Genomic DNA, 24,334 nt, shown 5'->3' with positions numbered 1-24,334 from the left:
CCCTCTGGGACTCCACTCCACAACCAGGTCGAAGTCCCAGACCCTCTAGAGTAGTCCTTTCCCCAAAGTCTGGAGCAGTTACACAAATGGCTGTGTGTTAAAGAAGGAAGAAACCCACATTTAATACAGTTTAGACAAAGGAGACCTCAGAGCAGAGGCCTCTGACCACACTGCCACAAAACTGAGGACAAGCAGGCTCCCCTCCTCACCACGGCTGAGTGACCCTCCAGGCACCTGATAGACCTAGGGACTTTCAAGACTGAGGAAGAAACAGTAAAGAAAGAAAGCCAAGCAGTTAAACAATAAGAAGTCAAAAATTAACAAAATAAATCCTTAAAGCTAGGCAAAAAAGGGCTCGGTGTGGTAGCAGAGGCCTGTAATTCCAGGTACTACAGAGGCTGAGGCAGGAGGATCACAAGTTTGAGGCCAGCCTGGACAACACAGTGAGACCCTGTCTCAAAAAATAAAAAGGGGTGGCTGTGGATATAACTCTGTGGTAGAGCACCCCTGGGTTCTATCACCAGACCAGAAAAAAAGAGTAAGTAAAAAAAGAGTAAGAAAAAAACTAATAAAGAAAACTAAGTGGGCTGGGGATGTGGCTCAAGCGGTAGCGCGCTCGCCTGGCATGCGTGCGGCCCGGGTTCGATCCTCAGCACCACATACAAGCAAAGATGTTGTGCCCGCCGATAACTAAACAATAAATATTAAAAACTTCTCTCTTTACTCTCTGTCTCTCACTCTCTCTTTAAAAAAAAAAAAAAGAAAGAAAGAAAACTAAGTAATAAATAAATAAAACCAGTAAAGACAGATCCATAGACTAATGGAACAAAACAAGAGAGTCCAGAAATAAACCCTTGCATTTACAGCCAAGAGAGCTTCAACAAGGTGCTGAGAAGACAAGTGAGGGAAGGATAACCTCTTCAATACATGGTGCAGGAAAAATTAGATTTTCATATGCAGAACAGTGAAGACAGACCCTTATCTTACAATATGTACAAAAATTAACTCAAAACAGATTAGCAGGACTGGGATGCAGCTCAGTACAGTGCTTGCCTAGTTTACACAAGGCCCTGGGTTCAACCCAACACTGCGAAATCAAAAGAAAAAAATGAAAACAAAACAGGTTAACATCTAAGCAAAAGAAAGAAAGAAAGATAGATAGATAAAACCCCTAAAAGAACATATCAGGAAAAGTTCTATGACATTGTTCTTGGCAATGACTTCTTGGACAAGAACAAGGGCCACAAAAGCAGAAATAGACAAACAGGACTACTTCAACCTCAAAGGTTTCTATACCAAGCCAAGGAGTTTTTTATCAGGTGTATCGATTGGGAGAGAAATGTCTGCAGACCAGAATATAGAAGGAATTTGAATACTTCAATAACAAGGAAAAACAAATAAGCTGATTAGAAAATGGGCAAAGGACTTGAGTTGACATTTCACCAAAGACATGCAGGCTGGGCACAGTGGTTCACGCCTGTACTCCCAGCAACTCTGGAGGCTGAGGCAGTAGGATCGCAAGTTCAAGACCAGTCTCAGTGACTTAATGAGGCCCTGTCTCAAAGCAAAAGGGCTGGATGTAGCTCAGTGAGAGCACCCCTGGGTTCAATCCCCAGACCACAAACCACACACAAACAAAAAACACAAGAAGATAAGCAAATGGCCAAGGAGCACATGGAAAGATGCCCAACAAAACTAACCACCAGGAAAACGTAAACCAAAACCACAAGACGCCACCTCACACCCATCAGCATGGCCACTACCAAAAACAAGGCTGTAAAGTTGGTGAGGATACAGAGAATCTGGAAACTTTGCACACTGTTGTCGTGAATGTAAAATGGTGCAGCTACTAAGGAAAAGCCACTATGAAGTCGCCTCAAAAAACCAAACATAGTTGGGTGCAGTGGTGCACACCTGTAATTCCAGTGACGCAGAGGCTGAGGCGGGAGTATTGCAAGTTCCAGGCCAGCCTCAGCAACTTAGAGAGGCCCTGTTTCAAAATAAAAAATAAAAAGGGCTGAGAGCATGGCTCAATGGTTAAGCACCCTTGGATTTAATCCTTGATACCAGAAAACAAAACAAAAACTAAACATAGTGCTACCATATGTTCTAGCATTTGACTTCTAGGTAGAAACCCCTAACTGAAAGCAGGATCTCAAAGGGCCATTTGCACTTCTATGGTCACAGCAACATAAAACCACAGTTTAAACACGGAAGCAACCCAAGAGTCCATCAATGGATGAATGGATAAGCCAAAGTGGTAACACACACACACTGGAATATCACTCAGCCTTAAACTGGAAAGGAACCTTGACATATCACAACACTGGACGGACCTTCAGGACATTAGGTCCAGAGGGGTAAGCCAGACACAAAACGGCAAAGACTGTACCATCCCACATACGTGAGGTCCCTAGAGTCATCAAACTCACATAGACAGAGAGTAGAACAGTGGTCCACAGGAGCTGGGAAGAGGGAAATGGGAGGGTTTATTCAACAGGGCTTCGCCATGAGAGACGAGCAGCCCTGAGACACGCCGTGCAGCGCCATGCTCAGAGCCCAGGCAGCTCTGTACCCTCAATGCTGTTGAGAGCCTGGGGTGGACAGCTCTGAGGAGAAGCGTTTGCCCAGCATGCACATGGCCAAGGATTTAGCACTGCAAAAAATTAAAATAAATTGTTTTACCGCAATAAAGAATAAATGAAATCTACTCTAAAAAGATCAATAAACATATAAATTTCCACCAAGTCTAATCAAAAAATATAAACAAGCTTTAGGAACTATAAAAGGACTGAATACAGAAGTAGAAACTTTTTTAAATCAAGTAACTACTGCACATAATGTTATAACACATTTAAGACACAAGATGGAAGAGGTAACTTTTCTTTTTTTATTTAAGTATAAGGTTTTAGGTGTTCACATCCCCACAGTTACCCTCAGGTCAGGATGCTGTCTGCCTCCCCAGGCAGCTGTCTGCTCAGGGTTGGCGTGTGGCTTCCGCAGCTCATTCTTGCTATGCCCACTGCATGAACCCACCAGTCTGTTCATCCTTTCTGATGCTGATAGACATGTGGACTCTTTCCATTCTGGCCATTTGTTCTTTTTGCTAAAAACTGTTCATGCCCTTTATCATTTTCTCTGAGAATGGTTGGGACATAACCACAGTGCACCATTGAGAGTGGGCTCTGACAGTGTGAAATGCTGCTGTGGCTTCTGTATCCAAGGTGGGCATGTGCACTTTTTCTCTTGGGATTTTCTGGACCATCTTTCCAAAATGCCAGATGCGACACACATTGTCATCCCAGCGCCTGGCATCCTCAGCCGTCCTGAGCTCAGCCACCTGGGGGACTCGGCAGCTCACCCCAGCTAACTCATCATGTGTGCACTGTCCACAGGCTCACTTGCCTCCTAGGCAGTGTCTGTTCACATCTCTGCCCACTTTTAAAAACGGGGTTGTTGGTCTTTTTTTCATCCTGACTTGCGTTCTGGAGAGTCCCGTTGTCAGGAATATGGGAGATACCTTCTGAAAACAACATTCTCCAAATTGAGGAGGTTGAACACTTAGATAACCATGGAAAGAAATGGAAATTTATGCTCCATTCTTGGGCCTGGGTGTGCCAGGTGTCACCAACTACTGAGGCTCAGTTCAAAGCTACCAACAAGCTGTATGGAGAGTACTGGAGACCCTCACACTGGGCCTGCCGGCATCTTCAAAACACTGACAGCTGGAATCATCCCCAGGCAAGAGGTGGGATTATATCAGACTGTCCCAGAGGCCAGAGGAGTTCCCCAGCAGCCCAGGCTGGCGGGGTGCCTAGGACCAACCCCCACCTGCTGTGTGACCCTGAGCACATTACTAACTCCTCTAATGCCTGTTCTCTCAAGGAAAATGACAATTCTGCCTTCTCCCTCTTCTTTGGGGCAGGCTTATGTAAAGCACTCAGGGCAGGGTGGAAAGGCCATCAATGAGTGGTTGCTTCTAGTCTGCAATGATCTAAATTACCAAGCGTGTTCAAACAAAGTAGAAAAAGACTACTGACTATCTGTTTTAAAAAAACGGTAAAACACAAAAATAAAATTCAGAACAAAATACAAAAGGGCAACAAACACAAAACCATGTTCAACTGTATTCACAGTCAAAGAAATGCAAATGAAGACAATGTGATATAAATTCCCATGAATTACCAAAGGTCAGAAAGAAAGTGGATTATTAGCAAGGCCGAGGAACCATTTCGCATATTCTGGAGGGGGCACAACAAACTAATCGGGGCACAATGAGTTGGCAACCCCCCCCCAGTCCTAAAAGCCCCTAAATAAACAGGATTCTGAGACAACATCTCACCACTGATGTCTATAAAACAAAAACAAAAAAAACACCACAACTTCCCGGAGACGGGGCACTGAGGCATGGTCCCAGCTGGATGCCTAGAAGCCCTAAGGAGCAAGAGAGGCGGCCAGGTCCCACGCCAAGTCCTCACCGAGACGGGTGTAAGGACAGGGCTGCGGGGCGCCCCGGCAGCAACTCGCAGCTTGGGAGGGGACCTCAGGGCGTCGCCAAGCTGCTCAGAGTAACGTCCTCCAGCGAGGAGCGGAATAAGCTGCGTCGGTTTTTCTGCAACACCCAAGTTTCTGCATTCTCATTTCTGGGTGACAGGAAAGCGTGCCGACGTAAGGCGGGAAGGAGCGGGGCGTTCGGGTCCCAGGAGGGTACCGCCGCGGTATCAGCCAGACATCCCACCACACAGCTTCACCGCCTCCCGCGGGAGTTGGGCGGGTCTGCGAGAGGAGCCTAGGGATCCTGAAGGGCGGGGCGGGCCCCGACGACGTCAGGGGCGGGGCGGGGCCAAGTCGCAGAGGGGCGGAGCCTGGCGTCCTCGGAGACGGGGCGGGCGGGGCCTCGGGCGCTCGCTGTGACGCGCAGCGACACGCCGAGACGCACGGGCGCCGCGGCGGGTACGGGCGAGGGCGGACGGGCGGGCGGGACGGCGCCCCCTGCGGCCGGGCCGCGGGCTCCGGGAGGGGCGGGCACCGGGCGGGTGGGCCCCGTGCGGGCCGTGGGAGCCGGGGCGGGCCGAGGCCTCGGGGAGGGCCGCGGCGGGGGCAGCAGCGCCCGCCGCCGCGCGGCCCCATGCTGCTGCCGCTGGCCTGCCTGCACGGGCGGGTGGCGCAGTGCCTGACCTCCCTGCTGGTGCTCGCAGAGCCGCCTCCCAGGCCCCGGCGCGGCGCGAGGACGCGCGGCGCGACACCGCCGAGCGCGGAGGCCGCCCCCCACGCTCTGCGCACGAAGATGGCCGCGGAGCTGTATCCGCCAGCCGGAGCGGCCGCTGCCGCCGCCGCCGCCGCCGCCACCGCCACCGACATCGCCAACAGCAACGCTGCTGGCGCGGCCACGGGCAGGAAAGCCAGCCCGCGCACCCCGCCCCGCCCGGCGCCCGCCCCGCCACCGCCGGCGCCCGCGCCGCCCGCCCCCGACAACAACAACCCTGAGAGCCCCAACTGGCAGTCCTTCCATCCGACGCTGCGCGAGAGGTGAGCCGCCCGCACGCCGGCCCGCACGCCGGCCCGCACGCCCCCGCGGCTCTGTGCGCTCCCCGTGCAAGCCCTGTGCCTCTGCGCTTGCAGGAACGCGCTGATGTTCAACAACGAGCTCATGGCAGATGTACACTTCATCGTGGGGCCGCTGGGGGCGGCCAGGCGGGTGCCCGCTCATAAGGTGGGTAGAGGCACAGCTGTCCCTGGGCTGGCCTGTAGCTGGACAGATCCTTCCCAGGCCTGCCTTACTGCCCTGTGGCTCACGAGATTCTTTTCCAACCACAGTACGTCTTGGCAGTCGGCAGCTCTGTCTTCTATGCTATGTTCTATGGGGACCTTGCAGAGGTCAAGTCCGAAATCCACATTCCTGACGTGGAGCCCGCGGCATTCCTGGTCTTGTTAAAGTAAGTGCTCTGCTTGACGGGCTGGAAGGATGGGGTGGTTCCTGAAGTTCCCCCGGGAGGGCACACACACAGGAGCCCATAGGCTCCTCACCCAGGCCAGCTGGAGCAGGCCCCCTCCCCCGACGCAGGTCCCTGCCCTGCCCAGGTACATGTACAGTGATGAGATCGAGTTGGAGGCTGACACGGTGCTGGCGACTCTGTATGCTGCTAAGAAGTACATTGTGCCTGCGCTAGCAAAAGCCTGTGTCACCTTTTTGGAGACAAGCCTGGAAGCCAAAAATGCATGCGTCCTGCTGTCCCAGAGCCGGCTGTTTGAGGAACCTGAACTGACCCAGCGCTGCTGGGAGGTCATTGATGCACAGGCTGAGATGGCCCTTCGGTCGGAAGGCTTCTGTGAAATTGACCGGCAAACCCTGGAGATCATCGTGACCCGTGAGGCCCTCAACACTAAAGAGGCAGTGGTCTTTGAAGCTGTCCTGAACTGGGCTGAAGCAGAGTGCAGAAGGCAGGGCCTGCCAGCCACCCCCCATAACAAGAGGCACGTATTGGGGCGAGCCCTCTATCTGGTCCGAATCCCAACCATGACTCTGGAGGAGTTTGCCAATGGTGCTGCCCAGTCAGACATCCTGACCCTGGAGGAGACCCACAACATCTTCCTGTGGTACACAGCTGCCAACAAGCCCCTCCTTGACTTTCCCCTGACCAAGAGGAAAGGCCTTGCTCCACAGAGGTGCCACCGCTTCCAGTCTTCTGCCTACCGCAGCAACCAGTGGCGGTACCGTGGGCGCTGTGACAGCATCCAGTTTGCCGTGGATAGAAGGGTGTTTATAGCAGGTCTGGGCTTATACGGGTCCAGCTCTGGGAAGGCTGAGTACACTGTAAAGATTGAACTCAAGCGGCTGGGGATGGTCCTGGCTCAGAACCTGACCAAGTTTGTGTCGGATGGATCCAGTAACACCTTCCCGGTCTGGTTTGAGCACCCAGTCCAGGTTGAACAGGACACCTTCTACACTGCCAGCGCTGTCTTGGACGGCAGCGAGCTTAGCTACTTTGGGCAGGAAGGGATGACGGAAGTACAGTGTGGGAAGGTGGCTTTCCAGTTCCAGTGCTCTTCAGATAGTACCAATGGGACAGGGGTCCAGGGTGGGCAGATCCCAGAGCTCATCTTCTATGCCTGAGATTGTGAGGGGCCTAGAGAGGGTGAGCCCCCCCCCCAGTAAGTGCAGGGGAGGTGTGGGATGCTGCCCAGGGCCTGACATCAAAGGCTTCCCTTTCTTATTCAGCCCAAGTGTGGGAAGTAAGAGCTTTCTCTGTGCGGCCTGAGCCTGGTGGCCAAGTCTTGAGTGTCTCCTATACACTGGAGTGCACACTGCAGGCAGAGGGCAGACTGGGGACTCAGTGTAGGACCTGGCCAAATCCCACACAGTGGTGCTCAGGCTTTGGATGCTTGGATGTGCCTCCCATCTTTTTTGATTCCATGAGGTTCCAAGCTTACCTTGAGACCTTCCCCTTCAAATCCAAAACTACTGAAAAGTCACTTAAAGTAGTTCATCTATTTAAGTGGATTTTCATAATAAAGGTTTCACAAAACGAAGAGCCCAGTGTAGATCAGTGACTATAGTAGTTGGGACCTGGGCCTTCCCTCACACAGCTGGCATTGTTGGGAGAAAGCCTGTGGCGTTGAGCAGGGCAGAGTGGTTACCCAGGGGAACTCATCTGTCCCTCAGGGCGTTGCTCATGGGCTGGCTTCCCCTCTCTGGTTATGGCCAGAGCTCTATAGGACAACTGTCTGGCTGTTTCCACTTCCCACAGTATCAGTGGCACCTCAGACAAACCCTTTGCAGGAGGCAGATTTGGTGCTAGGCCACTGCTCCCTGCTGTGGGGTGTACCAGGGTGGAACTGACTCTAGGCACTGGCCTTTGTCCCATGCCAGCACTCCATGGTACTTGCCTGACCTCCAAAGGGAGGGGTGGCCCTGTGGGCAATGCTGTGGCTTCTAGGGCATGGATTCAGCCCAGTGTGCACTAGACTGTCCTACTGACCCAACACCAGGGGCCCAGCCCTCCACTCTGGCCCAGGTGGTTCCTCTTCACCATAAGAAGACAATGCCAGGTGCTGATGGGCAAGCCAAGGAAACCAGTCTTGGTAGAGAGAAGAGTTTAGAGAGCACCTGCCTCCTAGAGCCACCCCTCATACCGTCTGTGAGAACACCCTGCCTTCTTAAAGGCGTCTGGTGGGCAGGTGTGTTCCTCAAACCTGTTCAAACAAGACGGGCTCCCAGCATGCTGCGCCACGTGCCCTTTCCTCCACGTATGCTTGGTCTACACTTGGCACTGTGCCTTCTGGTTCTGTACCAGCAGTATAGCCCGGCTCTGCTCCTGAGAGATTTTAGGAGTCTTGCACTTCTGAGGTGGCATCCCTCCCACCCTGCTGGGCACCCTGGCATGCCAGATCCCAGAGGCCCTGAAGAACCCCACCCAGGCCCAGCATACCTATGGCTGGTGCGTTGATGCAGAGCTCTCTCGCCAAGAGCAGAAATGTCTTCCCCAGCACGTACACATTCACCTGTGGCAACAAGAGCACAGCCAGAAATACATTAGTGTTTTAAGAAAAAGTTTGGTTTCTTTTAAGAATCCATGATCAGAGCCCCCAGCTGGCCAGTGGAGCACGCTACCACCCATGCCTCAGAGCCAGCCATCTCCCCTGACCTCCAGGTAATGGAGACTCCCTTCTTCCGTGTTAACTACCTAGGCTCCACTCCATTGTCCTGCCAATGACTGCATCTGCTTAGAATGCCCCACCTGGAGGGTGCCCTTTGGTGTGATGGAGCCGTGCACAGTGCACTCATTCAGAATCAAGACCTGCTGGCAACACGTGGACGTGCGACACTTCCTTGGCCTCAAATGCCTTGCAGGATCCTATCTGTTCCTCCACTGCTCCCACCTCAAGGCCTGCTGCCCTGCTCTCTTCTTGACACATGCAGGGAAGGAGTCACAGGGAGGAGGACTGTCCTGGGGGCTGCCTGGTGGTGGGAGCACCATTGCTTGTCAGAATCTAGAACCTCCCAGGACATGGCTCAGCACTTGGGTGCAGCCAGGCTCCCCTGGGGAGCCCAACGTTGACCAGAGGCACAGGCAGCTTGTTGGGAGGATGCTTCTGAGTGGGAAAAGATGGGTGGGACAAGCCTTTGTTATCTTGAACAATATGCAGGGCAGGGAAGGCCCAGTTCCCACCCTAGGCCCATGCCACGGCTTTGGTGTCAGCCTGAGCTTGTGACACCTGTTCTTAGGCTTGTCCCTGGAACTCCCAGGCTTCACAAGTGTGATTAGTCTGGTCCTTTTGCCTTTCCAAAACAATTCCTCATCTGGCTCAAGCCCAGCCCTGGACAAGGCCTCTTTTCCTGCACAAAGGTGATTCCCCCCAACCCCCCAGGTGTTTACAAACTTCAAGGGCAAGACCAGGGTGTCTACATTAGAGGCAGGAACTGGAGGGAGTGCTTGGGACATGTCAGCTCTGGGAGCCTGTCCAGTTGGGAAGGCCAGGGCTTGGCTTCCCTGTCCAGGCAGTGGGTGACTATTCACTGGTCACCCCCAGTCCTGGCTGGATGCAGCTGTCTCCGAAGTGCCCTCTACCCTAAGGGCTGGTGGCTTGCAGAATACCTTCTAAAAGAGCTCCACCATGTGTTTCCAGGGTCCAGGAGTTCCTGGGGTCTCTCGCTGAAAGGTGGTATGTGTGGACATGTGGTATGTGTAAGTGCACGACGGTGTGGGTACATATGCCTGATGTGAGTACATGCACACCTGGCGTGTGATGTGTGCACATGCACAGTGTGTCCACGTGTACTGGCAGCAGTGTAGGCACACCCTTCACAAGAGTACTCCCGCCCTTGTTCTAGACCCCACCAGGATTCCTGTGCAAGTCACTTCCATCCTCTGCAAGGACATCCAGGTCCCACTAGAAGGCTGATTTCTACCTGTCCACCTCATAATCCCAAATGGATGAGACCTGAATGATGCAGAAAAGAGGTCTCTGAAGGGGCTTCAACAGGAAGTCAAAGATTTAAAAACTATGCATGTCTGGGCAAACACTTGTAATCTCAGCTACTTAGCTACTCAGAAGGCTGAGTCAGGAGGATTACAAGTTCAAGACTAGCCTAGCAACTCAGTGAGACCCTGTCTCAAAACAAAAAGGGCTGAAGTTCAATCCCCAGTGCCACAAAAACAAACAAAAAGCTACGCATGTATATATATGCACGCAGCTCTTCCCAGAGATCCCATGTTAGTCTTGAAGGCTCAAGCAGTCCTTGGGGAAAACAGGTGCATATCACCACACCCAGATTCCAGAGATCCTGCTGTTTATGAGTACTGTTTATTAGAAATTGTCCCCTAATAGTTTTTTAACAGTTCATTCTCCTGAGCTTGTGACTGATGGCTCCTCCTCTCTATGGACAGGCAACATAGGGTGGACACAGCTAACCAGCCCTCCCATTAATCCCCCAGGCTGGAAGTGCATTCTGCATGCAGACCACTGTCATGGGCCTTGGCTTGGCCTCTGAGAGGCTGTGCATCTGGGCAGGTGAGCACCCTTTGCCACAGGAAGGGATTAAGAGGTCTTCCTCGTGGGCCCATGGGAGGACCCAGACGGTTTCCTGCCCAGGAACACCAGGTCCCTTCACACAGTCCCAGCCAGGGGGTCACTGATCTTGAGTTTTATGCTAAGGAGAGGTTTAACCTTTAGGATGCATAAGCAAGAACTAAAATGACATGTAAACTCAAGGTGGTCTCTCGACTTCAGTCCTACTAACCTTTCTTCAAAGCAGTCAGCCCTTGCCAGAATCCTGAGTGAGGTCCTCAATGACCCAGACAAGTACAAATATACCTGTCCCTTGAAATGCCAGTCCTACCCTAGCTCCTGGGGGCAGAGGGATCTCAGAGGAACAAAGGTATGAGCTATAGGCCCCTCCAGTGAAGGGCCCACCTTGCCAGTCTCCTCTTGCTGGCTCCTCACACCAAAAGCTGCCACATGGCCCAGCCTCCTGCAGGTGCCAGGCCTTGCACTTGGCTTTGCCCATGAGCTGTTAAAGGTCAATCAGTGGGCTGGGGATATGGCTCAAGTGGTAGCGCGGTCACTTGGCATGCGTGAGGCACTGGGTTCCATCCTCAGCACCACATAAAAATAAATAAGTGAAATAAAGGTACTGTGTTCAACTACAACTAAAAAATAAATATATTAAAAAAAAATGTCAAACAGTATCGTGTCCACCCTGGCTATGTGACTCCCTGTCCTGCGTGGGAACCTCAGCCCTCACTGCCCACCTTCTGTCTTAGCAAGCTGGTTGTTTTCCCACCGCACAGGCTGTGAAGCCAGAGCCAACAGGCGTATCCCACTCTGCATTCAAGCAGTGCCCAAGTCACTTCTGTAGCTGTCTGGCCCTGGTGCCCATCTCTCCTAGGAAGCCACCAGGGTAAAGCCAGGGTCATGGCCTTGCCTGGATCTGAGTGCAGTGCATGTGAAATGTGGAGTCACTGGATCATCACAATCCCAACAGGTCATGTTCAGTTTTACCACAGTATTTCAGCAGTAGCTGCTGAGAGATACCATTTATGAAGACATCTGGGAGGACAAAAATACGAAGTTCCATCTGACCCAGGTGGAGGTAAACTGCTGATTACTATAGGAGGGCACTGAAGCCCATGCACCAGTGGCCTACAGGCTCTCAGGACCCTGGGGGCACCCCAGAAGACTTCTCTTTAATGTGGCATCCTCACAGTGCCATCAGCTTCATTTTTTATGACATCTCTTTCCCGGTCATCAGTAGTGATCACCACAGGCCTGAGGGCTCTGCCACAATCCAAGTCATGGGCTAAGGGCCTTGAGTCAGTCCCTGGCTAGCCCCTGAAAGCCATCAGTGGGGACACAACGTGGGGTCATGGGGCCTGCTCACACTGTGAGCATCCCTGGGAAGATCTTCCCACAATGTTCATTTGTTTGGAAACAAGCAATCAAACAAAAATTGTTTTCTCTGAGCTCAGAAAGCACACATGAATTTTCCCATAGTTTAAGACACATACATGACAGTCCAATTTTTTCCTTTGCTTTTAAGGAATCTCCATTTCCTAAGAACAAAGTTCACATGGTTCTCTCCAGTGGTTCTCGTGCTGAGCCATCTGAGCCCTGAGCAGCACCAGGACAGCACAGTGACCCTCTCCCACCCCTGCAGAGCCAGCCTGCAGCACCTGAGCCTCTCCACCCTGCAGATGGAGGCTTCCCACTGCAACAGGCAGCACAGACTGCCTCCATGTGGAGGTGCAGGCTATGCCCATCAACCCTTCCAGTGGGGAAAGTGGTCTACCTGGAGCAGGTCGCTGAGATCAAGGAGCATGTCTGCAGCCGGAGTTAAGGAGCATCTTCATGAAAACTATCAGAACTGCATCTCCAGGGGCTGAGCCTAGTCTGCCACACCTAAGCTCAACACCTGATCAAGGAGGCTGAGGTGGCACATCAGGCCTGTCTGAACCTTCCAATCCCCAGGTGCTGAGGGAGGACAAGGGACTGCAAGAAGAGGTGTGGTGCCAGGTCAGGGGAACCAGAAATGGCAGGGGCTTCATTATGATCCTCAGGAGGACAGGGCCTTCACAGAGCAGCTCCCGTGCACCTGCCCACTCAAGTGTCCACTCCATGGAAGGTCTTCTGCCCACAACAGCATGGAAATGTGCAAGCTACCACAATCATGCTCCATTCCTCAAGGACTTGCTCAGTGCCTGCCAGGTGCCAGCACACACAGACTCCTAGGAGATGGGTACAGGCTGGGGGTGTGTATTTCAGTGGTAAACTGTTTAACAGGTACAAGGCCCTAGCTCTGCCTGCAGCACAAATAAGAAAACAATAATGCCATTCAGTGTCTGCTGTCTGTTAGCTAAAAATCTAAAACTACAACAAGAAAAAAAACAAACCTTAGGGTGCTGAGTCTAGCCTAGAGCAGGTGTCCATAGAAAAGTCAAGAGGACTCAGATATGCAAGGGAGGACCTGACACCACCATTCCAAGGCCCCAGGGGACTAGAGAGGGTATTGAAGGCAATGACACACCTCAGGATAGAGGAGTGGGACCACCAAATGCCCAAGGAGGAGGACAATCCAGCACCCATACTTCTGCAGGTCCCTACTGCTCTGAATCCCAGCCCAGCTAACAGCACAATCTAGAGCAGAACCCAGGGTGCTCCACCACAGCAAAGGTCCCAGCACTCAGCAACCTGCCCTGCACTGGCTGTGCAGGCACTATGTCAGGGGGCACAGGGGCTCTGAGCACCACTACCTGCATAGCACCAACACTTGCTATCGACACAGCCCTGAGGCCCACTGCCTGCATTTGGAATCCCAGGGCTATGGTATTCCAACACTGGGGCAACTGTCTACACAGTCCTGACACCCACTATCTATACAATCATGGTCCCTGCTTGCCAGGGAGGTATTTAGACTATCCTTCCTCCATTTTCTTGCAATGGCAACTGAAACTAGGAATCAACCAGGAATTAAAAAAAAAAGGTGGGGGGCTGGGGCTGGGGCTGAGCAGTGGAGCGCTTGCCTAGTATGTGTGAGGCCCTGGGTTCGATCCTCAGCACCACATAAAAATAAATAAAATAAAAGTATTGTGTCCAACTACAATTAAAAAATAAATATTAAAAAAAAAAAAAGAATCAAGGAACCAGGGCAGGGGCTGGGCAGCAGCAGCACACTTGCCTGGCATGTGTGAGGCACTGGCTTCAAGTCTCAGCACCACACATAAATAAATAGATAAAATAAAGGTCTATCAACAACTAAAAAAAAGAATCAAGAAACCAAACTCAGAGGTTAACTCCTATTCCTGATCCACCCTGCCACCATCGTGACTGAGGATCAAACCCAGAGGTGTTCTACACTAAGCTGCGTTCCCAGCTCTTTTCATTTCTATTTTGAGACAGGGCTGCCCACCTAAGTTACCCAGGCTGACCCCAAACTTGTGACTCCTGCCTCTGTCTCCCAAGTAGTTGGGACTACGAGTGTGCACCTCCACATCTGGCTCCCACTCCTGGTCCAGCATAATTCCCAGCCCTCACCAGAAGCTGAAGTAGAAATAGCCTCTTGGGACACCAGAAACCATTCTTCCTGCCCACCCAAGTGAACAGTGCAGCTGGCAGAGGCTCCAGAAACAGGTTGCCCTGAGCTACCCTCATTCCACAGCTCTGTGCAAAAGCATATAGCTGGCTGTAATGTTTAAGACTGTCAAAGAGGCATGAAAGGCATGATGGCACAAACTTGTGATCCCAGCGACCCAGGAGGCTGAGGCAGGAGGATCGCAAGTAGAAGGCCAGTCTGGGCAACTTAGCAAGACCCTGTCTCAAAATAGAAATTAAAAAAGACTGTGGGTATAGCTCAGCAGATTGAACCCCTGGGTTCAATCTCCAGTACCAAAAAAAAACCAAAAAAACAAAAGAAGAAGAAGAAGAAGAAGAATGTGAAAGGGAAGAAGGTTTGACTCAGAACCTCCTTTCCAACTTTTCTGAAACAGAACCTGGTGGGCCCCACAACGGCCAAGTTCTAACGGATCCTGAACATAATCTGGGGTAGGGTCAGTCTCCCCAGAATATGGGTCTCACAAGGACCCACTCCCGTGTCGTGAATAGCCTGCTCTGCTCCTGCACACTACCCAGGGCTACCTTCCTGCCAGCCCTAAGCTGCAATAGAGAGCATGTATCTGACAACTGATGTGGGTCTTGTGGGTGCCCCTTCCTGGCCCACTTCGTCTGTCCACAGAAGAGCCAGTGCGTCATGACTCCACTGTCCGACTCCTACAGTGCACCAGATCCAAGAGCCACAGCTGGCTACGGCAACCCACCATGAGGCTTCCTCTGTATAATCCTGCACATCACTCTTTCTATGACATGTGAAGTCTGTGAAGTGCCTACTCAAAGCCTCTGCTCTGAACAGAGAACCTCCTTCCACGTAGCCAGGCCACCAGATTCAGAGATGCTCAGCACAGGCCTCTCCTGGCCCCATCCCACAGCCTGTGCCAACACTGCCATCTGCTGGGAGCGGTGCAGGAAGGGCCCAGACCAGATCCCACTCAGCTGCATGCCACCAGCAGGTGCAGGGCCCTGAGGCCACTGACCACTGGGCGGGCAGGGATCTCAGGGTGCAGTTACAGGGCCCAGTCACGGGTTCGGTGGTCACTATACCTGAAGCCCTGGAATTCCAAAGGCATTTGTGCGGCCCAGCAACCTGAGGGCCGTAAGGGGCAAGCTACATGGAGCACAAATGCCTTTCACAGCCTCGGCCTCCCTCCGCCTCCCAGGTTAGCTGTGCTCACAACCTGGCAGAAGCAGCCTCCTCTGCCAGGAACAACGGTAACAGCGGAGAGCCAGAGGCACCGCCACTCTGCCTTCTCCTTAGGGCAGCTGCACTACCCAGCATACCCAGTCTCATGGCAAGGCAAAATTTAGAATTCAGGAATATCTAAATCAGCCAGACTCAAGATGAAGCCACTCCAGTGAGCCTACCCTGTGCACACAGCTTCCTACACGGCACTCCCTGAACAGCATAAAGGCTGGGCCTCTCAGAGCCAGCTCTGTAGGAGGAAAGAGCTGTGTGTGCATCTATGCATTCAGAAAGAGTGTGTCAGCTGGATGCTGCCACAGTCCCAAGCAGGCTGGACCAGCCACCTTGGGCAGGTACACCCTGGCACAGGTAAGGAGGATTAAATCCCTTTGGGAGGAAAAATGCCCACTGTCTCCACACTTTCCCAGATATAGACAAGACCAAATGAACAAAAACCAAGCCATACACAGCCACAGAAGATCTGAACACAGAATACAGAGGGCTCTCATACAGCTGAGATGAGATGGAGAAATTCAGCAAAAAAAGGGATTCCGACAAGAAGGAACTATTGACAAATAAGCACTGAAATTACAAACATCTAAAGAAACGAAGGTCTAACATCTGTGTAACTGAAGTCCCAGAGAAGGAAGAGAGAGAGAGAATGGGACAGAAATGATGTTTAATAAGACACTACCCAAGATTTTTCCCAAACAGACCAAAAGATATCAAGTTACAAATTCTAGAAGCTCTACAAATAACAACCTGGGTAAATAGAAAAACATATCTAGGTACATCAGAATCTAGCCCCTGAAGCTAAAGACAAAGGGACTTCTTCCAAAGCAGGTGGTGATCAGAGACAGTGACCTTCACAGTACAAGAGGCCTCACAGGTGACCTCAACATGAATCAAGCAAGGCCAAGGAAAACAGAACAACAGCACAAAACACTAAAAGAGCAGAGCCGGACTTCCATGCCCACTGAAAACGTTTTTCAAAATTGAAGAAATTTTTTTTTTTTTTTTTTTTTTTTTGGTCAGCAGACATACTAAAAGAAACACAAAAGGGGTTTATTCAGAGGAAGGAAAACAACACCAGGTCAAAGCACAGAAACATAGGTAGGAATGAAGAGCCCTGGAAAAGGCCAAAATTGGGTCAAGCTAAAGGAATCCTAACACCTTACAGCAGCAGCAATGATCAAACAAGGGCATGGAGATTCTGCACTGCTTGGGAAAAATCGGCATTCTCCTTTAAGGTAGACACAAGTCAAGGACCAGGACACAATCTCCAGGGCAAGCACCAGGCTAATAACAAATAAATATGCGACCAAGGTATTTGGAAGAAAAACAGAATAATAAAAATTTGATTACCCTTAGAGGTGAGAAGAAAGGGGTGGAAGAAAAATTGGTACACAGAAAATATAAAAAGAAAACAGATTTAAACTAAATATACCAATAATCATATTAAACTTAAATGGATGAAATTCTCCAATTAAAATTAAAAAAAGACCAAGTCGGATGCAGTGGCCTGTAAACCCAGTGACTCGGGAGGCTGAGACAGGAGGATCACAAGTTTGAAGCCAGCCCCAGCAACTTCTCAAGACCCTTAGTAACTTAGCAAGACCCTGGCTCAATATAAAGAATACAAAGGGCTGGGGATGTGGCTCAGTGGTTAAGCATCCATATCAGTCCCCAGAACCCAAAATAAATTAAACAAAAATGCACAATTTATGCTTATAAAAGAACACATTCTGAATATGTCAAAAAGGACTGAACTGGGCTGGGGATGTGGCTCAAGCGGTAGCACGCTCGCCTGGCGTGCGTGCGGCCCGGGTTTGATCCTCAGCACCACATGCAGACAAAGATGTTGTGTCTGCCGAAAACTGAAAAAAAAAAAAAAAAATATTCTCTCTCTCTCTCAAAAAAAAAAAAAAAAGACTGAACCAAGTAGAAAATGGTTAGTAACACCAACATCAAACAAGGCAAATTCAAGGGGAAAGTAGTTGAGGGACATTTTATCATGTTAAAGACTTGGCTCCCCCAGGGAGGTGCACAATCCTGGATTTGTACCTTCCTGCTAACACTATATGGAAACCTGACCAGATCAAAGGAGCAGTGGGAGACTCTACCCACCTCTTTCAGAACAGTGAGGGGTCAATGAGAACATGCAGCATGGTGCACCAACTGGAGCCCAGGGCACTTAGGGGCACTTGCCAACTGCAGACACATGGAAACCACCAGGTAGACTGCTTGCGGGGCTGCCAAGCACCTCTCAACAACCGGGAAAATGTGGGAATTATTTTGTTCTTAAAACCAATGAAATTACACTAGAAATTGATAATAAAACAGGTAGTAGAAAATTCCTGACTCCTTTCAAAATAAGCCATATCCTTCTAAAGACCTATGAATCCAAGAGGGACCAGCAAATGAAAATTAGAAAATTGTGGGGAGCCTGATGCACCATGGGGATCTGAAAGATCACTGAAGTCTGGCACAGTAGTGCCATGACTCCTGACTCGGTCTTTTCCCCCTCTCGGATAGCAAGGAGGTTCTCTTTGTGGGGCCTGCCCCTGGGGTTGAGCTACACTCACCTATTCTTTTGTAATCCTACCCCTTTGCCCTGTTTGGGATAGAATGTTCCATGGAAACTCCTTCTGTGTGTCCAGTTCTCTTGTTCTGCCTTTGGGTGTCGCCTTCCTACATGTCAGTCAACCTCCTGACAGCAGACCTGACCCCTTGCTTCATTTGAATGACTTCTTCCCAATAAAAGGGTTCAGGATGTTCGCTACTTACTTAATGACCCAAAGAAAAAGGTATTTCTCTGTCTCTGTGTGGTTATTTCGTGCATCCAGACTCAAGATGAAGCCACTCCAGTGAGCCCACCTGAGTGTTTAGTCACAAGATGTGACAGAAAATATACTGAACTGAATGGTAATAAAAATATGACAAATGGAACTAAACTCTGCTTGAAAAATGTCATCTTGAAAGCTCATGTTAGAAAAGAAAGGCAAAAATCAAAACCCTAAACATCTGTTTCAAGAAGCTGGAATAGTAAAAATTCCCAAGGAAAGGGGAAGAAGGAAAGAGCCGCCATCCAGCAGCAAAGCCTAAGCACACAGCACAGGTTCTCTGCCACCGAGGGGACCCTGAAGCACGCTAGCACCAGCACATGGGAGCACCTAGTGTTCCCAAGACCAGCAGCATGAGGACACACAGCTCGGTCAAGGGAGATGCCCAGATAGGCAAACACAGAGGCAGAAGACTGCTTAAGGCTAGTGGCTTTTTATTTTATTTTATTGGTGGTGCTGGGGATTGAACCCGGGGCCTTGAGCATGCGAGGCAAGCACTTTACAAACTGAGCTATATCCCCAGCCCAGCTTTCTATTTTTATTTAGAGATATGATCCCACTAAGTTGCTTAGGGTCTCACTAAGTTGCCCAGACTGGCCTTGAACCTGTGATCTTCCTGCCTCGGCCTCCTGAGCCATTGGAATTACAGATGTGTGCCACTGTGCCAAGCCTGGGTTTCTTTTTGAGGTCAATTCTAAAATTGACATAACGATGGCTGCACAACTCTGGAAATGAACTAAAAAACCACTAAAATGTAGGCTTTAATGGGTGAATAGTACAGTGTGTGAATTACAACTCAACAGAACTCTTAAGAAAAAAGAAAAAGAATAAAAAACACTGACAACCCCCTAGCAAGATGGATAAAGAAAAAAGGCAAAATCCCCAGCTTCGGGCATGAAAGAAGTGAGAGCTCTCCGACTGTTAGGGACACGGAGAGCATATCCAGGAGAGCGCATCCAGGGGCATCAAGGATGACGCCAGGCAGGCGTGACAGACGCCCTGCAGAGCACAACCCAACCCAAACAGAAACCAGAAAACACAGTCTGGATAATCCTAGGTCTGTGGGAGAAAGTGAATCCGGTGTAAAACCTTCCTACAAAGGAGACGAAGGCCCAGACGGCGTCAGTGCCACCTTTCCGACAGTAAGGAACAACTTAGGCTGGGTGGCACACGCCTGGGACCCCAGCCACACTGGAGGCCGAGGCAGGATGGCAGTTCTTTAGGCCGGCCTGGGCAACTCGGCAAGGCCGTATCTCAAGGTAAACCAGGAAGGGTGGGGTGCGGCTCAGTGGTGGAGCATGAGAGCAAAGCCCTGCCCCCAACCCCAGGTCCACCAAACAAAACCAGAAGAAACACCTCATGGCCTGAACTACCCAGACAGCAGACAGGCGCGCCCAGCACCTCTGGAGCCCTGCTCCTGTGATAACCGCACTGACAAGGACGTCATGACACAAAGACAAGCACAAGGCCACTGCACGACCCATAACACGAGATAATAGGAGGTGAGACCCAACCATGTGCAGAGGGGGCACCAGGACCACGGCTAGGTGCGAGAGGGTCGCTGTGACTTACTTAATGACAATTAAGGGGGCCTATATGATCGTACCAATATGTACATGAGGTGTGTATGATGAGGTATCTTTCACGACAAAAACTCTTTAACAAAAACGCGACATCTTTAACCTAAGAAAGAGCCACCTGCAAAACCCCAGAGCAGGCGATGGTGAGGAGCAGAAGCACCCCAGGGACAGCAGCACTGCACAGCAGTCCCGGGCATGCAGAAGACAGAGAGCAGACAACCCAGGCATGCAGAAGACAAGAGAGCAGACAATGGGTGAAGAACTGCAGTTCTGGTAGCCCCAGAAACTTGGGAGGCTAAGGTAGGAGGATCATTAAGTTTGAGGCCAGCCTCAGCAACTGAGACAGACCCTGCCTCAAGATAAAAGTTTTAAAAAGGCATGGGATGTGGCTCAGTGATACAGCATATGTCTAGTACTGGCCTGGATTCAATCCTTGGTAGTGAAAAACAACAACGAAAAGTAAAGAACAAGTAGAGAAATAAAGGAGATCTGCTGACTGTTTGGATGAATTTCACCTCTCCCCAAAGATCTATAGACCCCACTCAATACCCCAGGTTCTTAGAGAAATCAATCATCTGATTTGAAAATGCACACATAAGAAAAAAGGACCCCATGAGGCCAAGACGCCTCAAGGCAGAGCAGACCTGCACCTCATGCCACAGACACTGAGACACCCTGTGTGACGGTCGTTCTGAAATAACTTGGCATTGGCACTAAGCACGGGCACAGACTGAGAAAAGGGGCCAGATGCTGGCACCGGGCACATCTGCGAGGCTCACGGTGGTGAGGCAGGGAAAGGGTTAGCAGGGCAGGCAGGACACCTGGCTCCTCCAGGTCAGGCCAGCTCCTGTGTACACAGGGAAGACCCATGGTGAGACGCCTGCTCTCTGGGACCCAGACCCCCACCAAGAAGGGCCTCAGTAACTTGAGTGGGCCAGGGAGCGCATGAAGAGCAGTGGACACCTAGTGCCTGGCCAGGACCGGGTCGGGGCAGCTCCCTCAGCCATGGAGGTCCACATGAACCCCCAGACAGCAGCTGCTCCCAGGCTCCCCTCCCTGGGGAGCTCTGCCTGCTTGCTTTCTGCTACCCTAATAAACCCCGTCACTTTGCCCTCGCTCTCGTGTCTCTGGGTTTCATTCTTCAAATTCACGGGCTCAGAGCCCACCCCACACTCCATGCTGCAACGGCAGCACCCCCACTGAGCAGTGGGACAGGAGGTTCTCTGCTGTGACTGCACCATGTCATCTGCACACCTGGGCAGGAAGAAGCCTCCTTCCTCAGAAGGCAAAGACTTTTTTTTTTCCAGTCTTTTTTTTTTTTTTTTGGTGAAGTTCTTTTTTTTTGGAACTCTGGGGGTCGAACCCAGGGCTTTGCCACTGAGCTACATCCCAGCCTGGCAAGGACTTCTTAAATGGGGTGCAAAAACATTAACTATAAAGGAAAAGATGAATAATTGGGTTTTGTTAAATTGAAGAACTTCTGTTCCTCAAAAGATGCCACTGAGAGGTGAAAAGGCAATGGGAGTGCAGGGATGCTTGCCTAGGCCACATGGACAATGGGCCGCCGGCCACTACTACTGCAAACGCTCGGCTCTGGGGCAGAGCGCCCAACTGCAGGACCCAGGGTGGGCATACGGCCATTGTCAGTGGACACTGGCAGCCAGGATATACTGACTAGCAGGGCTCAAAGTCCTGAGCCCACAGCTGGGCAAGCCAGAGACGTGCAGTCCTTTCTGTGCTGGCCTTCGCAAGCGTGACAGGGCAGGGGCTATGCCTGGTGGGTGGGGCTCCTCCACAGGCTACCATCCAACTGTACTGTCCACTTAGAAAATGTAAACCCACTATTCTTGAGGAGGCAGGCAGAAGGAAAAGCGAGAGGTGGTATGGGAGCCTGGCGGCAGAGAATGGGAAAGGGAGCCCTGAAGCACTCAACTGACCCAGAACACAGGGCACTAGGAACACGATAAAAGTGCCCTGAGCCACCTCAGGATCCTGTGCCTTCAGGTCAGCGGCAGATTTGAGTCTTTGCTTCCAGGGCAAGCCCAGCCAGGCTGGCCCCAGGTGGGACTCGTCTCCTCTGGGGACTGGGGACTGGTAGTGGGGGCCAGCAAGTTGTGGAGCAGAGGGAAGGGTCATGTGTGCAAGACAAGAATGAAAGACAGGCGGAAGAGGAAGGAGTGAGCTTGAAAGCCTACATCCTGCTCTTGTCCTTCCTGAATAAGAACTTCCTGTGTCTCGCCACCAGCCCAGGGCCATTCCTGCCCACAGCCTGGATAGAGTGATAGGAGAATCCCAGGTGCCTCTCCAGGGCACCTGTTCCCTGCACAGTGAGCTCACAGCACAGGACTCCCCCAGGTCCCACTGAAGGTGGTGTGGTGATGGGTCAGGTGGAAGGCACTGCTCCCCCTGGCTGAAAGGAGCATGCCCTGCAGGACCAGGCATCCCACTGGCAGTGCTGGGGGGGGGGGCACGAGCGGGGGGGGGGGGGGGGGATGAGGACCGCAGTCTGGCTCTGCACACCTCCCAGGGTGTGGCTCTCATGTGGAAGCCAAGCTGAGCCAGTCTGTGAGCCCAGCCAGATGGCCTCACTGCAGGAGCGGCCAGGATGAAGAGTCATGCACGCTGTGGGCAGCGGGAAGGGAGAAGACAGAGAGCAGCGACAGACAGAGGTGCACCAGTACAAGCAGGACAGATGCTCACGGTGCTGCCATCAGCTTGAAAAGGAACAGAGAAGAGTGAGCCACACCTGTCTCCCCATCTTCCCCCAAAGCACCACCAAGACAGGGTATACGGGGAAATGAGAGGTAGGCCACCAGACACAGCTACTAGAAGTACTGAGGAGAGCAAGGCTGGAGGGTGGGGCCCAGCTAGGCCACTACAGCCCAGAGGGGCTGAGACGCTGGCCTCAGTGCAATGCCCAGCCTGGGGGCACAATGATATCTTTAGCAGGGTCGTGAGCTCCAACTGTGCAGCGGCTTCCACTTCACCTGCAGAGCTATGTGACTGTCACCACTGCCTGGACACATCTCCATGGTTCATCCCGTACTTCATCTTCATGGCTCACGACGCTCCTGGTACAGATACACTGCACCTGGCTGATCATTCACCAAGAGGATGCTTCGGATGGTCCCAGATCTTGGCTACTGTCAACACTACAGTATTTGCACTGTGTGGACACAGGCTTTTGTGTCAGGTAACACCTGGGAGTGGGCTACTGTGTCCGTGGTGACTGGGAGCCTCAGGAGGCGTGGCCTCCCAGAGCACCACACACTGCTCCTCCCACCAGCAGCACACAAGGCACAGAGCCACACTTTACCTCAGGCTGCAGGACACTTGCCTGTTCTGCTGGTGTCTATCACCTCACCCCGAGCTGCTCACTTTCCAGAGCAGTCAAGGATGCATTTTCTGCACAGGGCGAGAGGAGGGTTGGGGTGGCACGCACATACACACCTAGATGCCCCCAGGCTTTTGCAGTGTCCAGGCTGGCCACCCTAGGGTCCTGCTTCCTAGTCTCTGCACAGTGATGCTGCTGCTCCTGCCTCCAGGCTAGGAGTCTTCTCAGCACAGGATCTGCAGAGGTGCTCAGCCCTGGCAGAGGCAGGGCTGTGGCAAAGTAGTCATGCAAGCTGGGCTCTGCTCCTAATGTGCACAAGGACTGTCTGGGTGTTCACATCATCCCTTAAAGCAATTACACTTTATACCCCGTGGAGAGTGGTGACTTGGATCATGGTCTCTGCCTCATGGCTATTACTGCACTTATGCTGGGAACTTCCTGTGCAAAAGGTACAGGACAAGATTGCCCAGTTACCATGGTGATGTCCTGCCTGAGGAGGTCCTATGCAAGTCATGGAACTATCAGTCTTGACCCTGAGTTCAGACACCAGCTGGTAGAGATAGAGAATTATTAGTGCAACAAGATAATTATAATTGCTTGCCAGTACTTACACCTTCAAGACTGCCTGCTTTGAAGAAATTTTCTCACAGAAACTTTCTCACAGGTTTTGATGATAAAACCTATATAATGAATGTGCTGAGCTGGCTCTGGGTCATTGTTCCTCCATCTGAGGATGGTGTCCCACCTGGTCCCAGCTTTCGCTCTATAAGTGTTTGTCTTTCTTAATCCCCCATTGCTCTTCAACGGTTTCTAAGATCCAAAGGTTTCTAAGTGGGTTGCAACAATACACTGCAGGCTAAAATGATAAATTTCCAGCTTTTAAAAGGACATTTTAAGGACAGATTCTGAAATTTGCTGGGCAGGTAGTGCATGTCTACAATCCTAATAACTCAGGAGGCTGAGGCAGGAGGATCACAAGTTCTAGGCCAGCCTGGGCAACTTAGCAAGACCCTGTCTCAAAATAAAAACTAAAAGGTATGCATATAGCTCAGTGGTAGAGCAACCCCAGGTTCAATCCCTAGTACCAAAAAAAAAAAAAAAGGTTCTGAAATTGAAGTTTGCCCAATCAGAAACAAGCCACACATCTACCAGCAGGGCATCCTCCTCACCTAGGAGCGGACTAGGGGTCCACCACTGACAAGTGGGCCAGAAGATGCCACACCTGTGGAGTGTGGGATGGGAAAGAAGAGCTCCTCAGAGCACCAGAGAGCTCCCGGAAGCAAGAAAC

The 24,334-nt window shown here is 51.4% G+C and overlaps 2 protein-coding genes across 11 annotated transcripts in view; one reads left to right on the top strand and one right to left on the bottom strand.

Annotated features, from left to right (window-relative positions):
- Nucleotides 1-24,334, bottom strand: part of Brf1 (BRF1 general transcription factor IIIB subunit) — a 64,064-nt gene that overhangs the window by 20,031 nt on the left and 19,699 nt on the right. For all 7 annotated transcript variants that reach the window (XR_003584348.2, XM_027946648.2, XM_027946652.2 and 4 more), the window contains exons 4-5: nt 12,290-12,321; nt 8,430-8,502 (exon numbers count right to left, since the gene is read on the bottom strand). Coding sequence is in view for 6 of the 7 variants with exons in the window: in XM_027946648.2 (XP_027802449.1) it covers nt 8,430-8,502; nt 12,290-12,321 (105 nt within the window). In the remaining variant the exon portion in view is untranslated. The remainder of the gene's footprint in view (nt 1-8,429; nt 8,503-12,289; nt 12,322-24,334) is intronic.
- Nucleotides 4,970-8,813, top strand: Btbd6 (BTB domain containing 6). 4 transcript variants are annotated; one of them, XM_071607458.1, is made up of 4 exons: nt 4,970-5,529; nt 5,623-5,713; nt 5,818-5,936; nt 8,689-8,813. In XM_071607458.1, the coding sequence occupies exons 1-4, from the start codon at nt 5,129-5,131 to the stop codon at nt 8,726-8,728; spliced, it is 651 nt and encodes a 216-aa protein (XP_071463559.1). In that variant the 5' UTR covers nt 4,970-5,128; the 3' UTR covers nt 8,729-8,813. The 4 variants fall into 4 exon arrangements, with proteins under 4 accessions (XP_071463559.1, XP_071463558.1, XP_027802456.2 ...); XM_071607457.1 differs by lacking the exon at nt 8,689-8,813 and adding an exon at nt 6,065-6,267 and having other exon boundaries at nt 4,972-5,529; XM_027946655.2 differs by lacking the exon at nt 8,689-8,813 and adding an exon at nt 6,082-7,530 and having other exon boundaries at nt 5,114-5,529.

This window comes from Marmota flaviventris, chromosome 2 (genome assembly GCF_047511675.1).
Source record: "Marmota flaviventris isolate mMarFla1 chromosome 2, mMarFla1.hap1, whole genome shotgun sequence".
Classification (NCBI taxonomy): domain Eukaryota; kingdom Metazoa; phylum Chordata; class Mammalia; order Rodentia; family Sciuridae; genus Marmota; species Marmota flaviventris.
Note: the sequence above shows the minus strand (reverse complement) of the source record. Positions and strands in the feature narration are given on the sequence as shown.